General features: G+C 38.6%; 1 protein-coding gene across 2 annotated transcripts in view; it reads right to left on the bottom strand.

The window, feature by feature from the left end:
• fstl5 (follistatin-like 5) overlaps window positions 1-22,477 on the bottom strand; it is a 159,581-nt gene that overhangs the window by 64,962 nt on the left and 72,142 nt on the right. For both annotated transcript variants that reach the window (XM_058396178.1, XM_058396180.1), the window contains exons 5-6: window positions 20,227-20,423; window positions 16,803-16,923 (exon numbers count right to left, since the gene is read on the bottom strand). In XM_058396178.1, the coding sequence (XP_058252161.1) occupies window positions 16,803-16,923; window positions 20,227-20,423 (318 nt within the window). The remainder of the gene's footprint in view (window positions 1-16,802; window positions 16,924-20,226; window positions 20,424-22,477) is intronic.

Here is a 22,477-nt window from a genome sequence, read left to right as displayed (position 1 = left end):
AGGTTCTGAGTTGAAGCCCCAGCACCACCAAGCTCCACTTTTGGGCAACTGAGCAAGGCCCTTAACCCTCTCTGCTCAAGGGGCGCTGTATCATAGCGGATAATGTGCTGTGCTGTAATGTGTGTGTGTGGCGATAATAAAGGCTTCTATCCCTCAGTTCTTCTTCTTCTTCTTATATCTAATACACTGAGTATCCTCTTCAGTTGTCATGTCTCAGCAGCGTTACGATTGTTCTGTAATGAAGTTAGAGAATCATAAAAAATCTACCATTTGGTAAACTGGCTTTGCGTATGTGATATTTCCCAAATAAAACAAGAATCCGTGGAAGTTCCGCATTGATTTTGTACGTACAATTGCAAGCTTTTCTGAATTTCACTTAATTTCGCATTAATTTGTCCAGTCGCAAAATCACAAAATCCTGCAAGAGATGGTAAATGCTAGCTGCTCTTGACTTCTAACTTTATTGTAGTATACACTGCGATGCTGAATGGGTGATGGGATTAATTGCACGTGAAGGTGTACAAAAATATTCACTGCACTATTCTTAAGCTTCGTTTTTGTGCGTGTTCTATAATCATAAAAAAAATATCTCGCTTCATGTATACGCGCCTCGGGAAAGCAGTTAACACACTTAGATTTCCAGAGGTCCTTGTCTTTGCTGTTCAAGCACACCAAGGTGATTTTGTCTGAAATTATTAGCGGTATATTTTCCCCATCTCTACAAACACTAGGATATCTCCCACAGTATTTGCTCTCCTCGAGTTTACATTTCGTAAATTGTCACTTCTACATGGAGCCTAATAATTATGCAAAGCATTTGCAGCTCAGTTTACTAGCGCCGGAGAAAGCTTGCTGGGCTTGCGCACAGCGGGAGTCGGGTCTGCTGAAACACATGAGGAGCCATTAATTGGCACCGTGCTGCCAGATATGAATAAGCCAAAACAGCGTTACTTGCAATCAAGCCCTAAAAGTGTCACTTGCGCTCCAGTTGCCCAGCGGCGAAGGCAAATGGCCTCTGGGGTCAGAAGCGGTGGCAGCAATCTCGGTAAACTCATTTAGCATTTTCTAAAAAGCTTCTTGGACAACATGCACGGAAGTGTGAAGCGTGGAGGATGGAAATGGAAAGATTTTCTGGAAACTGATTTACATTTGTGTGTAGGATGGAGCTGTGCACTCCCTGACTTCCATATTTCAACTTTGAGACATCGCAAGCAACTTATGAAACACTACACATGATCTATGACTCAGTAGGGCTGAACGATTTTATATTATTTATTTATTTATTTATTTATTTATTTATTTATTTATTTATTTATTTATTTATTTATGTATTTATTTATGTATTTATTTATTTTTTATCGTTATCACAGTGAGCCAAATATACAGAATGACTTCGAATAAAAATCAAGTAAATTATTAAAGTCTGCACGTACATGACGTCACGTGAAGCAGAGCTCAGTGAGTATCTTCCATCAAAACAGGAGCATGTAAGGATTATTCGTTTCCCAGACGGTTCTTCGGTTATCTTTAAGCTTGCGACAAAATCACTCTCAAAGATATACACAATGCCATGGGGCGGCTTGGCTTGTAATCTCACTCTGAACCGTCACAGCAGAGAGAAGCGTTCTCCTTTAATAAACGCTTGATTTTAGCTAACATACTCATGTTTTTCAGCTCGGATTTCTACTGTATGGGTGTGTTACTCAACCTAGCTATCTAGGTCATGAATCAGTATTTTATGTTAGGGCACTAGTAAGGGGTTTGGGTCACTACATATTGGAACGCTGCCCAGAAAATTACTTTGTTCTGTGATAAATCCAAGTGGATTTTTTTTAAATCACAAGGCACTCAAACAAACGTAAAACAAAGTTATTTCACTTACATTCCAGTACACATGTTCTTTTCTTTCTTTTCAGCGCTAAGTGTCCTGTGTTCTTTTGTGTTGTCTTTCTTGTATTTATTGTCTTTTGCATTGTCTTTGAGATTTGTCTTTTTGCATTGTCGGAGATTTCAATCATGCAAATCTCAGAACAGTGCTCCCTAAATTCCATCAGCATGTGGACTTTGCTACGAGAGGGACGAACACGCTGGATGTTGTTTATTCAAACATTCCCGGCGCGTATCGTGCGGAGCCCCGCCCCCACCTCGGCTACTCAGACCATATCTCTGTTATGTTGATTCCAGCATACAGACCTCTCGTCAGACGCTCTAAACCGGTTCTGAAACAGGTTAAAACCTGGCCAGCAGGAGCCATCTCTGCTCTTCAGGACTGTTTTGAGTGCACTGACTGGGATATGTTTAGGGAGGCTGCAACCAACGGCGACTCTATTGACTTGGAGGAATACACGGCATCAGTGACCGGCTACATCGGGAAATGCATCGATGACGTGACTGTCTCCAAGACCATCACAACACGCCCCAACCAGAAGCCGTGGATGACTACGAAAGTGCATGCTCTCCTGAAATCGAGAGACTCTGCCTTCAGATCGGGGGACAGGGCGGCCTTAAAAACAGCAAGGGCCAAACTGTCCCGAGCCATCAGAGAGGCGAAGTGTGCACATGCCCAGAGAATCCATGGCCACTTCCAGAACAGCAGAGACTCCCGGCGCATGTGGAGGGCATTCAGGCGATCACCAACTACAGGACAACTTCACCTGCCTGTGACAGTGACGCCTCCCTTCCAGATGCGCTGAACGACTTCTACGCTCGGTTTGAGGCACAGAACAACACAACAGCGAGGAAGACCATCCCTCCTCCTAATGACCCGGTGCTTTGTCTCACCACGGCTGACGTGAAGAGAACTCTATACAGAGTTAACCCACGGAAGTCTGCTGGACCAGACAACATTCCTGGCAGAGTTCTCAGGGAGTGTGCGGAGCAGCTAGCAGATGTCTTCACTGACATCTTCAACATCTCGCTGAGCAGCTCCATCATCCCTACATGCCTCAAGACAACGACCATCGTCTCTGTGCCAAAGAAGTCCACGGTTTCCTGCCTCAATGACTACCGTCCCGTTGCACTCACACCAATCGTGATGAAATGCTTCGAGAGGCTCGTCATGAGGCACATCAAGTCACAGCTACCACCCTTGCTGGACCCCTTGCAGTTTGCATATCGTCCTAACCGTTCCACGGAAGACGCCATCACCACAACCCTGCATCTGGCCCTCACACACCTGGACTGCAAAGACTCCTATGTTCGAATGCTGTTCATAGATTTCAGTTCAGCATTCAACACAATCATCCCTCAGCAGCTGATTAAGAAGCTGAGTCTCCTGGGCCTGAACACCTCTCTCTGCAACTGGATCCTGGATTTCCTGACTGGGAGACCTCAGTCAGTCCGGATCGGGAGCAGTATCTCCAGCACCACCACACTGAGCACTGGAGCACCTCAGGGCTGTGTGCTCAGTCCATTGCTGTTCACTCTGCTGACTCACGACTGTGCAGCAATGCACAGCTCCAACCACATCGTCAAGTTTGCTGATGACACGACCGTGGTGGGTCTCATCAGCAAGAACGATGAGTCAGCATACAGAGAGGAGGTGCAACATCTAACAGCCTGGTGCAGAGCCAACAACCTCTCCCTGAACGTCGACAAGACCAAAGAGATGGTTGTTGACTTCAGGAGAGCACGGTGTGACCATTCTCCGCTGTCCATCGATGGCTTCTCTGTGGAGATCGTCAAGAGCATCAAATTCCTTGGTGTCCATCTGGCGGAGAACTTCACCTGGTCACTCAACACCAGCTCCATCACCAAGAAAGCCCAGCAGCGCCTCTACTTCCTGAGGAGGCTGAGTAAAGCCCATCTCCCTTCCCCCATCCTGACTGTGTTCTACAGAGGGACCATCGAGAGCGTCCTGAGCAGCTGCATCACTGCCTGGTTTGGGAACTGCACCGTCTCAGATCGCAAGACCCTTCAGCGGATAGTGAGGACAGCTGAGAAGATCATTGGAGTCTCTCCCCCCTCTATCACAGACATTTACACTGCACGCTGCATCCGCAAAGCCAACAGCATTGTGGCTGACCCCACACACCCCTCACACACACTCTTCACCCTCCTGCCATCTGGAAAGAGGTACCGGAGCATTCGGGCCCTCACAACCAGACTGTGTAACAGTTTCTTTCCTCAAGCCATTAGGCTCCTCAACACCCGGGACTGAACTGTTCTACACAACTGTCTCTGTCTCTCACACACAGATACACACACTCTCTCTTGACTGTGTGGACACACACACACACACACATAATTTATACTGTTCATTACTTACTGCACTACCTCTACCTGTCATCCGCTGCTATAGTTATATTTATGTTTATTCTATTTGCACTACCTCAACCGCTGCTGTGTATTCTTGCACAATATTTTTGCACAATACTTTTTTTTTTTATATTTCACTTTATCTATTTTATTTCACTTACATTCCAGTACACGTTCTTTTATTTCCTTTCAGCGCTAAGTGTCCTGTGTTCTTTTGTGTTGTCTTTATTGTATTTATTGTCTTTTTTTTGCACTGTCTTGTCTATGCTCTGTTTGCACCTAGCTGCACACTGTGCACTTTACGTGGCTAAGACAATCTTCTGTCCTAGCTCTGTGGTGTTGTTTTTATGTTGAACTTTGTTGTTGTATGTTTCTGTAGCACCAGGTCCTGGAGAAACGTTGTTTCATTTCACTATGTACTGCGTCAGCTATATGTGGTTGAAATGACAATAAAGCTTCTTGAATCTTGAATCTTGAAAACATACAGCATGTCAGTAATCACTTGAGAGCTATAACAATGCTAACAAGCTAATTACATTTGTCTAAAAGAAGCTATTAATTTACTTCAGTATTTGTTTTCACTGATATTTCATTTGCATTTTATTTATTATGCAATAAATAAAATTTGCAGCGATCAGATCACTTTATTAAAGATGATAAATATACTCTGGAAACTGAGTGATCCTACAGTAAACATCATCCACGTCGCAGTCATCCTCACTAGTCTCTTCTCCTGAGGTAAAAATCCTCCCCGACATTAAGCAAACGACATTCACATCAAACCTGAAATATTCACAGATTTGGTGATTTTGTTTTCCTCCCACAGGCTCAATTTGTTTTGCTAGCCTTTTGATTAGCATTCAAACTTGCGTACAAAGTCCGCTTCCACATCTACAGTGCTTAGATTGTTTGACAGCTGGTATTTATACTGTTTACAAATGGAATATATTAGGCTTATGTCTGTTTTACTGCAGCACCTAAACAACTTCTTGATCAAAACAACGCTCATTTGTGGGAGCTAGCAATTAAAACACATTACGCAGAGTGGCCATGTTATATTTTAAAATAACGCACTGACTCGTTGTTTGCATAGCTCAGAACAGGCAAGTTTAGAAAGTTAGCAGAAACTTTTCTATATTGTTTTGAAGTGAAAATGTTTTGTTTTGAAAAAAACAAATCACAGGAAAACAATAGGCTATGTCTTAGCAAGTGGAAGCTAGCATTTCCTTTCATAAGATACACCAATAAACCATATACACTGATCAGCCATAACATTATGACCACTGACAGGTGAAGTGAATAAGACTGATGGTCTCCTCATCATGGCACCTGTTAGTGGGTGGGATATATTAGGCAGCAAGTCAACATTTTGTCCTCAAAGTTGATGTTAGAAGCAGGAAAAATGGGCAAGCGTAAGGATTTGAGCGAGTTTGACGAAGGGCCAAATTGTGATGGCTAGATGACAGGATCAGAGCATCTCCAAAACTGCAGCTCTTGTGGGGTGTTCCCGGTCTGCAGTGGTCAGTATCTATCAAAAGTGGTCCAAAGAAGGAAGAAGGAATAGTGGTGAACCGGCGACAGGGTCATGGACGGTCAAGGCTCATTGATGCACGTGGGGAGTGAAGGCTGGCCCGTGTGATCCGATCCAACAGACGAGCTACTGTTGCTCAGATTGCTGAAGAAGTTAATGCTGGTTCTGATAGAAAGGTGTCAGAATACACAGTGCAGGACGGGTCAGGGCAGCAAAAGGGGGACCAACACAATATTAGGCAGGTGGTCATAATGTTATATATATGATTATTAAATGTTTTTTAGATAATTTTGCAGATTTCTTGTATTTATTATTTTAATAAAAAGATTGTGAATAGAACAAGAAAACATAAAGGGTGGGATTAGTAGGCATGTGGAATAGAATAGAAAAAAATAGAACTCTTATTAATCTTTGGTTTATTATAACAGTATACTATAGGAAATAAATACAAAATTCATTTGAGAATATTTTTATTTTTTTCTTTAAAAAACGTGGGTTTAGTGACAGGTCTTACTTTTTTTTTTCGACGTATCACTGTTGATATCAAAGAAAGAATATTCCGATATGGTGAGTTCATGACAACCGTGGTTTGCTAGCCTCTGCCACTTTTTTGTCTTTTCCTTTTTCACAATTCTCTACAGTTTCTCACTCCTCCTGAAGCCCAAGGGAGGCTGAGAGACTCTGCAAAGCGAACCATTTCATGCCCTCATGGTCTGTCACTCTCCATCATGGGCTGGAATCAATAGCTGGAATACTGACTTCGAGCTTCACACTGCAGTGTGTGTACTCCAGCACACAGCAACCCACCGCAATCTCCATCAAAGACACACATGTTCACCACATGTTCTGATGAAACGCATATAAATGTGATTAGGGGGGAAAAAAATGAATGGATGAAAAATCTTTCATACTGTAGATTATTACACAATTAAAATGCAGTTAAAATTCGCCAGTTCTACAGAACACCGCTGGGAAAACTAATTATACCGATATGATTTTTTTTTTCTGTCGGAGTGTATGGAAGGGCGTAAAGAATGAATTATTCATGGTATCTCCTCAGTCACAGCAGCTCACGCTTGAATATTTTACAAAATCAGGCAAAATGTTAAGACTTCAGGCGTCCTTTGTTATGCAGAGATAAATACAGACACGGTCGTCTATATTAACATATTAGACACGTAGTATTTTCTGCACTCTGTCTTGTATATCTCTTATCTCTCACCAGGATATTCAATTACGCATTCATTGTCATCGTCCTACAAATGTCTGAGACACACGTCGTCAATAAAACGAATCATTTTCCAGCAAGGAGTGAAGCCAGATATTGTGCAGAAATTGCAGGAAGTGTAACGAGCGAGAGAAATATCGTGTATCATACCAACTATTTCTTAGCCTGATTGATTTCTTGTCTTCGTTTTCCATCTCGGAACAAAGCGCTTGTCTACTTTATGGTGCTCCCACTGAGCAAGCGTCTGACCAGAAGTGACCCAAATGAAGTTGAAGGGCTCCAATAATTTCATCTGTGTGAATGAGACAGCGTGTAAAAAAAATTGGTAACGCTAGATGATATTGTGTCACGTCTTTACTAAATCTCTACTAAACGAATGGATTTCTATCAGGCACATGGAGTGCACTAGGGTTGGTCTAAAAAAGCATTATGTTGTAGACTATGTAGGGAGCATGTGAAGGGAATAGGACGTCTTCTGGGTTTTGGTGTCTTCACCTTTACTGGTTTGACTCACTTGGCGATGGAAATTGTTGCGCATTTGTGGAAAAGCTACCACGCTACATTTATCATGTTCTTGAAGGATTTGATTTATGAGGTTGAATTCTGGCGATGCCATGCCATCATGAACCATGGCCTGATGATGAATTCTTGATAAGTTCAGTGAGAAATATCATAATTAATGCATGAAGAACAGGATCTTTCCTACAACGCTGCCATTATGTCGTGATTTGGACTCGGGAGCCAGCTGGAGGCGTGTCAATAACAAAAACTGACAGTGACCCAAATTAATCTTGATTAATTTGACGTTTAGAGCAGATGGGATGATTTAAGTCATAATTTTGTGTCTAGTTTTCATCAGAAAAGGGCATGGTTGAAGGTTTTTATTCCAACCAATCCAGAAGCCAGAAGCTTGGCTAAAACTAGAGCCTGTAGATTTTTTATGTCAGTCGGAGCACTTCTAAGTTAAACAAACATCTTGTCATTGATGAAAAAACAAAATCTCAGTCTGTTTTTTTCTATTCCCACCTCTGAGGAATGACCACACGGTAAATCTGAGAAGAGCTTGAGGCCATCTTCAAACCAGAATGATCTGATCACAAGTGGACAGCTCTAACTGTGTCTCCAGTGACCCCTTGTGATCAGATTTCATACATTGTTTTCTATAGATGAACGATGTCCCGCCTGCCGCCCACTGAATTTAATTTCAGACAGAAATGTCCCAGAAATCCAATCTCATTTACGTCTACTGGCTGTTTCAAAGGTTCTGAATCGTATGGGATGGGACAGTGGAAGAAGCTATGAAAAGCAGCTGCTTTTGTCTCTGCTGTTATAGCGTTGCTTTTATCCATTCTGTATGATTTCCATCAGTCTCACAATGATTACGTATTCCTCAGGTAGGACAAGGATGCGGTCGATTAGCCTCTTCTTTGTTGCTATCCCAGATGGATCGAGACTCTTTAATGTTCACACTACAATGTAGTCATAAACCATCCTAAACCACCAATGAATGTTTTTTTTCCCCCTCATTTCATGTGGCATGGGACAATCACAGAAAATCGAAGATACAATAGTGCTTTATTTTAAGCTCAGCTTCTCAGAGATCTCCTTATTAGCTCTATGGTTCCTCATAAAGTTCTAATGAAGCTTTTCTTTCCTCCTGGGATGAACAGATCTGCCATGTTAATAAGGTGCATTCAAATATGCTACCAAGGTAACCATAAACACACTAACATACACCTACCAGGCAAACCATTATGACCACATGCCTAATATTGTGTTGGTCCCTTTTTTTGCTGCCAAAACAGCCCTGACCGGTCATGCACTGTGTATTCGGGCACCTTTCTACCAGAACCAGCATTAACTTCTTCAGCAATTTGAACAACAGTCTGTTGGATCGGATCACACGGGGCAGCCTTCGCTCCCCACATGCATCAGTGAACCTTGACCGCCCATGACCCTGTCTCTGGTTCACCACTGTTCCTTCCTTGGACCACTTTTGTTAGATACTGACCACTGCAGACCGGGAACACCCCACAAGAGCTGCAGTTTTGGAGATGCTCTGATCCAGTCGTCTAGCCATCACAATTTGTCAAACTCGCTCAAATCCTTACGCTTGTCCATTCTTCCTGCTTCTAACATCAAATTTGAGGACAAAATGTTGACTTGTTGCCTAATATACCCCACCCACTATCACTTCACCTCTCAGTGCTCAGAATGTTATGCCTGATCCGTGTATAGTTGGAGAGAGTTTATTTAGAGCTATAATAATAATGATAATAATAATAATAATAATAATAATAATAATAATAATAATAATATATTCTTTGACTATTCAACATACTCAAGGCTGAATATCCCTAAAACCGTATTATACAGCAAGCGAAGAGCTTTATGCCGTAGGAATAATATATCTGAATTCTCAGTATGCATAAAACAGTAGGTGAAAAAAATCCCTGATGATCTGCTGCTTCCGCTGAGATTCTGCAGTATAGAGCCAATGCACACTGCGCTATCCCATAAGGCCACAGGACTGGCACAGAAGAGCTGTCAGAATCAAAAATAGCTGAAGGCAACGTGTTGGCTCTTTGTAAGTGTAAGTGCTAGAGGTATTATCGCTGTTCTTTGTAGTTAATCCGTACCTGTTTAACAACACCTGAGGACATTGTTAACTTGTTGAAGGTCTGAACAAGTTTGTTTTGTTGAAAAGAAATGTTTTTGTGGTTTAGCTGATGTCGAAGGTCGAATGATAATGACAGGTATGTATGGATTGTACTCATATCACATACATATACAGCCAGGCAGTAGGTGGAGAATCAAACAAGGTAGGCGGAGAATCAGTTGCAGTACACACTGAATCAAATGCAGGAGGTAGAGAATCAAATGGACTAGGTTGTGAATCGAATGCAGTAGACACTGATGCGAAGGCAGTAGGTAGTGAATTGAATGGGGTAAGTTGTGAATCCAATGCAATAGTCAGTGAATCAAATGCAGGAGGCAGTGAATCGATTGCAGTAGTCAGTGAACCAAATGCAGGACGTAGTGAATCGAATGAAGTAGGCTGTGAATCGAATGCAGTAGGTAAAGAATCAAATTCAGTCGATAGTCAATATAATGGAGTAGGTTGTGAATTGAATGCAGAAGGTAGTGAATATAATGGAGTAGGTTGTGAATCGAATGCAGGAGGTAGTGAATCGAAAGCAGTAGACAGTGAATCGAATGCAAAAGGTTGTGAAGTGAATGCAGTAGGTAGTGATTTATACGCAGTAGACACTAAATCGAATGCAGGAGTTAGTGAATCAAATGCATTAGACAGTGAATTCGAATGCAAGATGATGAATCGAATGCAGCAGACAGTGAAACAAATGCAAAAGGTAGTAAATCAAATGCAGGAAACAGTAAATACGAATGCAAAATGATGAATCTGATGCAGTAGACAGTGAATCAAATGCAAAAGGTTGTGAAGTGAATGCAGTAGACAGGAAATACGAATGCAAAACGATGAATTGAACACAGTAGACAGTGAATCGAATGCGATAGACAGTGAATCAAATGCAGTAGACATTAAATACGACTGCAAAACAATGAATCGAATGCTGTAGACAATGAATCAAATACAGTAGACAGTGAATCAAATGCAGGAGACAGTAAATACGAATGCAAAACGATGAATCGAACGCAGTAGACAGTGAATCGAATGCAGTAGACAGTAAATACGAATGCAAAACGATGAATCGAACGCAGTAGACAGTGAATCAAATACAGTAGACAGTGAATCAAATGCAGGAGACAGTAAATACGAATGCAAAACGATGAATCGAACGCAGTAGACAGTGAATCGAATGCAGTAGACAGTAAATACGAATGCAAAACGATGAATCAAACGCAGTAGACAGTGAATCGAATGCAAAAGGTGGTGAAGTGAATGCAGTAGACAGGAAATACGAATGCAAAACGATGAATTGAACGCAGTAGACAGTGAATCGAATGCGATAGACAGTGAATCAAATGCAGTAGACATTAAATACGACTGCAAAACGATGAATCGAATGCTGTAGACAATGAATCAAATACAGTAGACAGTGAATCGAATGCAGTAGACAGTAAATACGAATGCAAAACGATGAATCAAACGCAGTAGACAGTGAATCGAATGCAGTAGACAGTAAATACGAATGCAGTAGACAATGAATCAAATACAGTAGACAGTGAATCAAATGCAGTAGACATTAAATACGAATGCAAAACAATGAATCGAATGCTGTAGACAATGAATCAAATACAGTAGACAGTGAACCAAATGCAGTAGACAGCAAATACGAATGCAAAACGATGACTCGAACGCAGTAGACAGTGATGCTTGTTTTGCTTGTGTTATCAAGGATAGCTGAATAAATAATAAATAAATAGCACAGTTTACTTTTGACATGCACAGTTCACATACACACCTTGCAGTGAAATGAAATGAACTTGGCCTACTTCTCCTTAGACTGTGCATGTAAATAGACTAAATTAAAAAACAAAAAAACAAAATAGAATGAATAGAAAGAAGAAATAATGTGAAAAGAAATATTACATAAGACATGAATTGTAATTGTATTTGGCTTGCAGCACGACGAAAGTATGCGATAAATAAAGAAAAAGAAATACATTTTCTTCTGAGCCTACACGGTACTCAGAGGAAGCATGTGCCAGCCTTCACCTTTTTTAGATTGTTAGCTGTCAGGCAATAGTCGGAGACTAAGATAACGGCTGAGACTGGAAATAAAGAAAAAACAATCCTATTGTACAATATCTACAGTGTTTTTGAAATGTCAAACAATCAGCATACCTAATCAGGTCTGTATGTCCAGATCTGCTGGAGTGGATAATCATATGAATCTATACGCGGTTTCAATCTTTTACTTTCTGTAAACTTTCCCAGCTTTGTGAAGGCCATTCTCTGGAGAAAGAATTGGAGAAGAAGAAGCAGAGAAGAATAAATCTTCTTCGAGACAACCTGTTGACACCGAATCTTCTTTTCATTTTAAATTCGTATTTGAAAGAAAACTGGAGAATAACTTGAAAATATATGAAGCACAGAATAACATGCTCTTTTTTTATTTTTTTTTTTACTGAAGTGCTTCGCCTGAAGGGTTGCAGACAACACACACACACACACACACACCAAATGCCTTTCAGAGTGGGAGTTATGCACACAGGTTGATGTGGGATGTAATTTATGGCCGAAATAAAAATAAAAACAGAAAAAGAACAGCTCTTTGTTACGCATTTCTACTTTTTATGATTATTGCTGAGCTTATTGCATTGCGGAAGGTAAGTGGATATTGAGTGAAATGTGAATCGAAAATGTCAGAAGAGGGCGAGACTAAAAAAGCAAATGAGGTGAGAGAGATACGACGATCAAAAAGAAAGAGAAGGCATCTAAGCTGTTTATATTTTATCATATCATTTATCTTGTTCTCTCTCTCTCTCTCTCTCTCTCTCTCTCTCTCTCTCTCTCTCTATATATATATATATATATATATATATATATATTTTACAAAATGACAGAACTTTGTAGATAAGAAGTCAAAGTCAGCAGTTTAAATGAATCACTTAATTGAAAATGTGTGAAAATGTGAGTAGGCATAGATAAAGGAGGAATGAAAAAGGAGGGGGTTAAAGGACAGAGGAGCTGTTATAGCAGTAATGGAGAATTATAGCCTGTTTGCAGCATAGTGCTTGGACCCCTGAGGATTGCTGATTGCGCTGCTGTATGTACAAATAAATAAATAAACAAACAAACAAACAAACAAAAAAATCAATGAATCTAGCTTTTCCTACTATATCATATAACAATAAATCAAATATATGATTTTTAAATAACTAATTTCAAGCATAAGTAGTTTGGTTTTAGATTTATATAATATAGATGTTTTTGGTTCGGTTGTTTATCAGTTTTTCTTTAGAAGCATTAGAAGAAAAAAAGTCAATATTTTTTTTTCCTGATTCTGGTACTATATAGTCTTTGTAACTCTTAAAAAATAAATAGATAAAAACTAAATAAATAAATAAAATAAAAATAAATGAATAATAATAATAATAATAATTATTATTATTATTAGTAGTAGTAGTAGTAGTAGTAGTATTTTTTATTTTTTATTATTATTTTTTAAGAGTTCCAAAGACTAAATAGTACCATAATAATAATAATAATAATAATAATTATTATTATTATTATTATTAGTAGTAGTAGTAGTAGTAGTAGTAGTAGTACTACTGTGACCCTGACCAGAGTAACATGTTTTCTGAAAGAGAGTGAGAGATAATTTACTTTCATCCTACAACCTGGAAGTGACCCCGTTAATCGATATCACACGCTTTCTTCTTGCCATGATCTGTCAGTTGAATACATAACTTGTGGAACATTCCAAATATTCTATCTTTCTTTCCGTCTTTCCGTTTTTGTACTTATCTTTCAGTTGGAAATATTTTAACATTGTCTCGCTCTAATACACTCGATTCATATCTCTAGTCATATTTGAATCTTTTTTTCTGACCAATAACAGACTCTATATAAGATACTAGTGTAATAATGCGACAATTGTGACCGGAATATAGAGATATTTCTCATATTTCTCATATTTCCAGGTGACTGTGTGACTTAAGTTATTTGGATCCTTTATTCTTAGAGCGAAAAACACAGCTATTAAGTGAAGTATGTTCAAATATGGAGCATGTTCAATGATTGCTGCACTAATGCATTAGTCAGCCTCTGTGATTTCAGCTTTTGAGTATGATTCACACAATGGACGCCATTTCAGTAGATTTTTCATAATCCTTCCTGTCCTGGTTATAGTATAAAGAAAATCGCTATGCTAGAGAACTTAGAGTACATGTGTGACTGGGCAGAATGTCCTTTAATAAATGAAATCGGTATGCTAAAAAAATGCTGCTAAACGTTTTTAGTTTGTTGTTAAAATTATTACAATGTTGAAAATGTCCGTCTTTTAGACACCTTTATATTAAATAATACTCTTTAAAACAACAGGATATAAAGTTCGGTCTATGAAATGTTTTTAAAGTTTAGACATTTATTTTTTATTAATTACAGCTATTAGCCTGTTTGACTGGTTAGTTTAATTACTTGGGTTTAATCCACACCTCAAATTCATAAAAATAATATTAATTACAGCTCCAATAAATAGACAAAACAAACAAATTTATACAAAATATTTAGTGGTAGCTTTAGTGGATAAGGATTTGGACATGTGATCAGAAGGTTGTGAGTTTGAATCCCAGGTCCATGGGTCCCTGAGCAAGGCCCTTTTCCTCAGTTGTATAAAAAGAAAATTAAATAAAGTGTCAGTCGCTCTGGATAAGGGCGTCTGCCAGATATTCTTCAATGTAATATAAATATTTCAATATTTAAATAATGGTCATGACATCATTCTGTGATTAAGTGTCATCGTATTTTTTCTTTCCCCTCCCATTGTCTCCCAAACCAAGCTGCAATGATGTACTACACACTATAACACTATGCACTCTGCTCTCTAACTCCTAGTGTAGGAGCTGTTGAAGGTAGATTTCATCTCAAACGTCTTGTCCACCGTGGTGTCGTCGGCCATCTTGAAAACATGTTTTCTCAATCAGTGTCAGTGCCTGGTAGCCCTGTCCCTCTTTTCCTATGTAGGCAAAGCTGTGAGAGTTGAGTGTATGAAGTGTCCAACGTTCCACACTTCGGGTTGATACTTGAAGTGCCCTTCTTCTTCTTCTTCTTCTTCTTCTTCTTCGGAATTATCAGTGTGAACACACTACTCACTTTTTTTTATACTATACATTGGTGCAGAATAGGGCATACAATTCTTGTTGGAATTTTCAGTGTGATTATTCTATTTATACTATTTACAGTGCATAGGCATGCAATTTGGGACACACCCATCCCTTCCACTTTTCACCAATTCACACTTATAAGTAAGAAATACTTGCAGATTTCAAATGTTTCCCTTAAATCCACTATTACAAAAGAGATAAACACAGAGACAGAGGGCGGAGAGAGAAAAAAGAAAGAGACAGTGACAGAGTGATAGAGAAAAAGAGAGACAAAGAGAGATAGAGAGAGAAAGAAGAATGAGCGAGGGGGCAGAGAGAAAGAGAGAGAGAGAGAGAGAGAGAGAGAGAGAGAGAGACAGACAGACAGACAGACAGAGGAAGAGAAAAGAAGAGACAGAGAAAGATAGAGAGAAAAAAAGGAGAGAGAGAGAGATAGAGAGAGTGAGAGAGAGACAGACAGACAGACAGACAGAGGAAGAGAAAAGAAGAGACAGAGAGAGATAGAGAGTGAAAGAAGAAAGAGCAAAAGAAGAAAGAGCGAGAGAGAGAGAGAGAGAGAGAGAGAGAGAGAGACAGAGGGAGAGAAAAGGAGCGACAGAGAGAGATAAAGAGAAAAAAGGAGAGAGAGAGAGAGAGACAGACAGACAGACAGAGGAAGAGAAAAGAAGAGACAGAGAGAGATAGAGAGAAAAAAGGAGAGAGAGAGAGAGAGAGAGGCGCAGAGAGAAAGAAGCAGTGAGAGAGAGATTGCATTTGCCTGTGGTCACTCTTCCAGCTTGTGTTTTGATCCCTGTCATGAAACCATCTTAACTGGATTATACCAATTTGCACTGAGGAGACCACTTTAAAAAGTCACATTACACAACCCAGTATTAAAACCGCTCAGAGAAATCTCTCTCCCGTTACGTAAGCAGCATTAGAGCAGTAACAGTCTCTGCTCCAATCCATTTCAAAGGTTACAGACCCTGCAGAAGTGTCTCACATACTCATTTACAGAGAGCCGTGTTTCATATACCACCCGGACCTCTGTGCGATGAACCGGTCCTACAGGTGCAGCTCAACACCTTAAAAAACATAACACACAACCCAGCAAACGCAACACCAGGCTGAACTTCTCAGGCTGAGATTTCTTTGTGTGTGGGTTATATCTCTTGTGGAGGATTCAGAAATAAAGTCTTTCAGATAGCAGAATGTCAAGATCCCTTGTGTAATAATACATGCAGTAAGTACTGTGGCACAGTTTTGTTTTTGTTTCCTTTCTTATTTTTTTACACTATGTTGCCAAAAGTTTTGGGACACCCCTCCAAATCACTGAATTCAGGTGTTGTTTTTCAGGAGTTTGACTTGGACCCTTAGTTCCAGTGAAAGGAACTCTTAATGCTTCAGCTTCATACCAAGACATTTTTGGACAATTTCATGCTCCCAACTTTGTGGGAACAGTTTTGGGATGACCCCTTCCTGTTCCAACATGACCGCACACCAGTGCACAAAGCAAGGTCCATAAAGACATGGATGAGTGAGTTTGGTGTGGAGGAACTTCACAGAGTCCTGACCTCAACCTGATAGAACACTTTTGGGATGGATTAGAGCGGAGACTGCGAGCCAGACCTTCTCGTCCAACATCAGTGCCTGACCTCACAAATGCGCTTCTAGAGGAATGGTCAAAATTTCCCATAAACACAGGAGATGAAGCTGTTACAGCTGCAAAGGGTCAACTCCATATTACATCCATGTGCATGTAAAGGCAGACGTCCCAAAACTTTTGGCCAGATAGAATATATACTCGCTGGAGCACGTTTTTTTCACGATATTTTCACGAAGTCAGATTTTTGTATAGTGAAAGTCCTCCAGAATATATAAAGGTAAACTGGTTCTAAAGCTTAAATCCGTAAAATTATAAAGGTTTTTAGTGATACTTATTAATTAGATCTGTCCTTTTTAAAATTACTTAAAGAAATGAAAGACGTCACTCACCAAACGCGGAGTAGAACTCATCCTTCCTCAGATGCTCGTCATCGTCCATGTCGTTGTATTTGAGCAGGTCAAACAGCGTGCACTCAGATGCTGTGTTTCTGAAACCTTCTTGTTTGATGACCTGAAGGAGAAGAACATGCAGAGGTGTCCGTTAGTCCATGATCTTGTCTTAGGAATGGAGTTATGTCCTGTCATGTCCACTCATGTCACCTGGCCTGACGTGAAGCAAAGCTACTGTTTCCTCCTAGAAGTTGATTATTTTCCAATTATAGCACCGAGTGCCTTATTTCTTTTAATTAGTTTTAATTAGAGGACAACATGTAGTACTTTTTGTCCATTTACACTTACATTTGTTGCCAAGGAACATCCATGAAACAGGATAGATGATGTTATTACATATTATTACATAGATTAGAACAGATATTAACAATCAGTAGGTTCTGTCTTTTTTCCCCTTTTTTTTGAAATTAATAAAAAAAAAAAACTAACTAACTAACAAATAAATAAACAAATAAATAAATAAATAAATAAATACATTTTGAATATTATTTCAAACAAACAAACAAACAATAAAATAAATAGGCAGATGGCTAAATTAATATTGTTAAATTTAAATTCATTATTTTAAACAAATAAATCAAATCTTTTTTTAATTTATTTAATTTATTTTTTAAATTTATTTTATTATTAATTTAATTTATTTATTTAATACAACAAACACATTATTAATGGTATTATATTATTATACGGTATATATAACATTATTGTAATCAAATACACAAATAATATATAAAATAAATGAATAAATATTTTTAAATTAAAACAATTATTTAAGTTGCAGATTATTTAACCTAACTAACCATGCAACTAGGAAAACAAAAACATGCAAACAAACAAACAAATAAACAAACAAGCAAGCTTGTGCTGGAAAAAAATTAAAAAAAAACATTTGCCATGCTTTTGTTATTTAGTGTATGCATTGCAATATGTATGTAACTACACAAACAAATAAATAAACAAATAAATAAAAATATAAAAATCTGAGCTTCTGTGCTGAAAAAAATCACACACAAAAATTTGTTCTAAATGCAAAAGACCAACAAATAAATTCATAATCAACCCAACAGATAGATTGATAGATAGATAGATAGATAGATAGATAGATAGATAGATAGATAGATAGATAGATAGATAGATAGATAGATAGATAGATCAGAGAATTCATCTTATTCTAAAATAAGCCTTTACGAATGATTTTTATGTCACTCCTTTATCATAATGGGAAAACCTCACAGCGCTGACCTTATCAGAATGAAGGGGCATGAAAAGGTCAGTTTGTACTCGCTCTCCTGTCACCTTCATTCAGGAGAGTGTAAATAAGGCAGCGTCAGCAAGCAGCACGACATGGCCAGGCGTCAGCTTCACTACTCATTCAACAGACTGAAGAGAGTAAGGAGAGAGCAGAGGACATCAAATTCTGGACCATATTCATGTGAGAATGCTGGTGTAGGATGACCTCTTCCCCTCTATCTCTCCTACCTCACCCTTATCTCTCTTACCCCCACCTCCCCAACACACTATCTCTCCTACCTTAACCCTATCTCTCTTACCCCCACCTCCCCAACACACTATCTCTCCTACCTCACCCTTATCTCTCTTACCCCCACCTCCCCAACACGCTATCTCTCTTATCTCACCCCTATCTCTCTTACCCCCGCCCACCAACAAACTATCTCTCCAACCTCACCCCCTATATCTCTTACCCCTGCCCCTACCCAAAAATCTATCTCTCCTACCTCACTCCCTATCTCTCTTACCCCTGCCCTCACCCAACACTCTATTTCTCCTAGCTCACCCCCTATCTCTCTTACCCCTGCACCTACCCAACACTCTATCTTTCCGACCTCTCCCATATCTCTCTCACCCCCCCAACACTCTATCTCTCCTACCTCTCCCATATCTTTCTTACCCCCCAACACTCTATCTCTCCTACCTCTCCCATATCTTTCTTACCCCCCAACACTCTATCTCTCCTACCTCTCCCATATCTTTCTTACCCCCAACACTCTATCCTACCCCTGCACCTCAAAACTCTAGCCTCAAAAGTCAAAAGCCTATCCTACATCTACCCTCACCCCTGCCCCCACCCAGTACTCTCTCTCTCCTACCTCACTCCTATCTTTCTTACACCCCCAACACTCTATCTTTCCTACCTCACCCCTATCTCTATTACCCCTTCAAAACTCTATCCTACCCCTGCCTCTCAAAACTCAAAACTCTATCCTCAAAACACAAAACTCTATCCTGCCCCTATCCCTGCCTTCACCCAGTGCTCTATCTCGCCTACCTCACCCTATATCTCTTTTACCTCCAACACTATCTCTCGTACCTCACCCCTTATCTCTCTTACACCCCCAACACTCTATCTTTCCTCGGCTATTTATCCTGAACTTTTATATTATCTTTATATATTGCACCTTGATAGATTGATCTCATAAGTAAAAATGAAATGTTATCATGTGACTGTGTAAAAAAAATCCATCAGAAGAATACAGCTGACTCGACCTCCATCATATTTCTTTCCCAACATATCAGCTGTCATAAAGACTGCTTATTACTGTATGCATTGAGATGTCAAGTTGACATAACAGCTGAAATGAGAGATGTAATGTCAGTGACATTGTCGAGGATGTCATGACAACTCCATGGCTCTGTATCTCAGTTTTCTCCATTCTGATTGGCATGAAGGTGTTGATTAATTTTCTTTTTACTGCAGAAGTGTAGCATGGTCTGATACTGGAAAATAATCAACTTCTAGGTGGTAAAAGTAGCTCTGCAGTAACACTGATTATTTTCTTATAACAGAACCAACCCAAGTGGTTTAAATTCATGACACATTAAAACTAAACTCATTGATTTAATCATTAGAGAAATAATACATACTCTGTCATAATAATAATAATAATAATAATAATGATAATAATAATAATAATAATAATAATAATAATAATAATAATAATAATAATAATAATAATAATAATAACATCTTTGTCATTATTGTGCCTTTGCACTGAAATATTCATAAAAATCTAATGAAACTGACTTTACTTATGATAAAGTAATTTATTTACTGTATTTTATGTCAGTTTATGTAGGTTTTGTGCAGCTCTTTGGACCCGCCCCTTTTTCCATATTGCAATTGAGCTAATTTGCATGCATGAATGTGATTGGCTCTTATATTTTGACATTATTTATTGTGAATTTGCAAGTAGATTTTCAGCTCCAGTAACAAGATACAGGCTTTGATCAACCCTTTATTAATACTACTGAAAGGAAATTTATTATTATTATTATTATTATTATTATTATTATTATTGTTATTTATTTATTTATTTCTTTTTTCTTTTTTCTTAAGTTCCCTGACCTGTGAAAGCTCACTGCTGTCCACTAGTCCACTCCCATCAGCATCGAAGCGCTTGAACATCAGGTCCACTACATGTTTCCTGGTTGCCATATCCTTCTCATAGCTGGCCTGGGATCCTGGTGGTAGGAAACGAAGGGCATGAAGGTTCAACACCTTGCTGTTCAGTTTCTTGTAATCAACCAGGCGACAGTTATCATCTGTAGAGAGACGAGAGAGAGAGGAGAAAAGAAGATCACACCAAGTCTGACAATCGAGATATTGCATACTACAGTATGTATACTGTATGTAAGTACCTATTATAAAGATATTAATAAAAGCAGTTTTGCTGTTGTTGTTGTATGTTAAATGTTTTGTTCCATGTTGATCATATACATAAAAAAATCAATAACAAACATTCAGTAATATCAACAGTTGTCTGCTAAAGTTTTTTGCACACTCGATTTATGGGTTACAAAAAATGGACAGCTAAATAAATAAATAAATTTTAAATATTATTTTATTAGTATTATAATTTATACAGTAAAATAAATAGGCAGATAACTGAATTAATATTGTTAAATGTAAATTCATTTTTTAAACAAATAAACAAATAAATAAAATCTTTTATAATTTATATAAAGAAGAATACATAATTTATATAAAGAAGAAGAATTATAATTTACATAAAGAAAAAAAAATCTATCTATCTATCTATCTATCTATCTATCTATCTATCTATCTATCTATCTATCTATCTATCTATCTATCTAAAAAATATTAATTATTTTTCTTCTCACCATGCTTGCTTTTTTTCTTATTTATTTATTTATTTATTTATTTATTTATTTATTGATTGAGATATTCTTATCTAGGTAAGATTCTCTTGAGGGAAAAAATTGCAATTTTGTTTTTATTTTATTATTATTATTATTATTATTATTATTATTATTATAGTTTGATCTATCTATCTATCTATCTATCTATCTATCTATCTATCTATCTATCTATCTATCTATCTATCTATCTATATTTTGTCCTCAAGCAATGCAAACTTCACTCACCTATATGTATATATATATATATACAGTAATATATGAAATACCGAATTTTAATTCAGACAAAAGCTTTCATTTCAACAAAAACTTCATTACACATCATCCACATGACAATATTGTAAATATTTCAGCTGACATCAACTCATATGATTGACAGTTTTAGGATATCTTTCTGATACCGAGTCTAAAATAAAAATAAATAGGACTGCTTCGTAACATTTTACTCAAATTCTCAGCCGTGATTTTCTCATTAAACTGGAATTATTGTCACTCATAACACGGCTCAGAAGCTCAATATATTCCTTGGAGTCACCATACAAACAAGTAGTATACAAAAAGTTTGCCAGATTTTTCCCGCTATCACGAAAGCCGAATTTCAATCAACACGCCCGTCATGCAAGATCAGAAGTGATGATGAGTCACAGACAGGCAGCGAGCAACGAGTGACAAATGGCACCATGGGTAATTCTAGCAGAAACAGCCATGATAAAGGTGTTAAGTACTTCAAACATTTCTCCTAGCTAGAAAAATCTGTTTGGAGCAACTTGTCAAGTGGTTCTTCAAAGTGACTGCAACATTTTCATCACCTTCAGCTGGAGAAGGTTTTTTTTTTTTTTAGTTTGGAGTGCTTGAGCCACTGCTTTCTCCCACGGGCCTGATCATGAAAGGCAAAAGGAGAGAGAAAGGAAGATGAAGAGCGATGGAAGAAGAGGAGCAGCTGGACTCTTTAGACTGTATGAGTGGTTTCACTGACACGTGTCAAGGCCATCAGAGTTCATCTTCTCATGACTGCTTGATCTTCTACTGCTTTGTGTACACAAAGAATAAACAGCCTCTTTCTTAGGAACAGCTGTACCACTGCTCTCTCATTCATGCAGCTCCTTAATCTAGTCTGTTGGAAATCTGTCACAATCTTCTACTGTCCAGTTTCCGCAGATTTTATTCTTGGATGACCAAAGATGTGGTTTTCTCTTGTTTCAACCCATTTGTGTTTGGTTAAGTAGTCTTTATTTGTCACATATACATTACACTGCACAGTTAAATTCTTTCTTTGCATAGCCTAAACTTGGGGATCAAGGTTTAAGTAGTCTTGGGGCTCAAGGGCCCAACCTTGGGGATCAAGTGTTAAGTAGTCTTGGGGCTCAAGGGCCCAACCTTGGGGATCAAGTGTTAAGTAGTCTTGGGGCTCAAGGGCCCAACCTTGGGGATCAAGTGTT

This window comes from Hemibagrus wyckioides, linkage group LG08 (genome assembly GCF_019097595.1).
Source record: "Hemibagrus wyckioides isolate EC202008001 linkage group LG08, SWU_Hwy_1.0, whole genome shotgun sequence".
NCBI classification, from domain to species: domain Eukaryota; kingdom Metazoa; phylum Chordata; class Actinopteri; order Siluriformes; family Bagridae; genus Hemibagrus; species Hemibagrus wyckioides.
The sequence above is the reverse complement of the archived record's forward strand: the minus strand, read 5'-3'. Positions and strand labels throughout refer to the sequence as shown.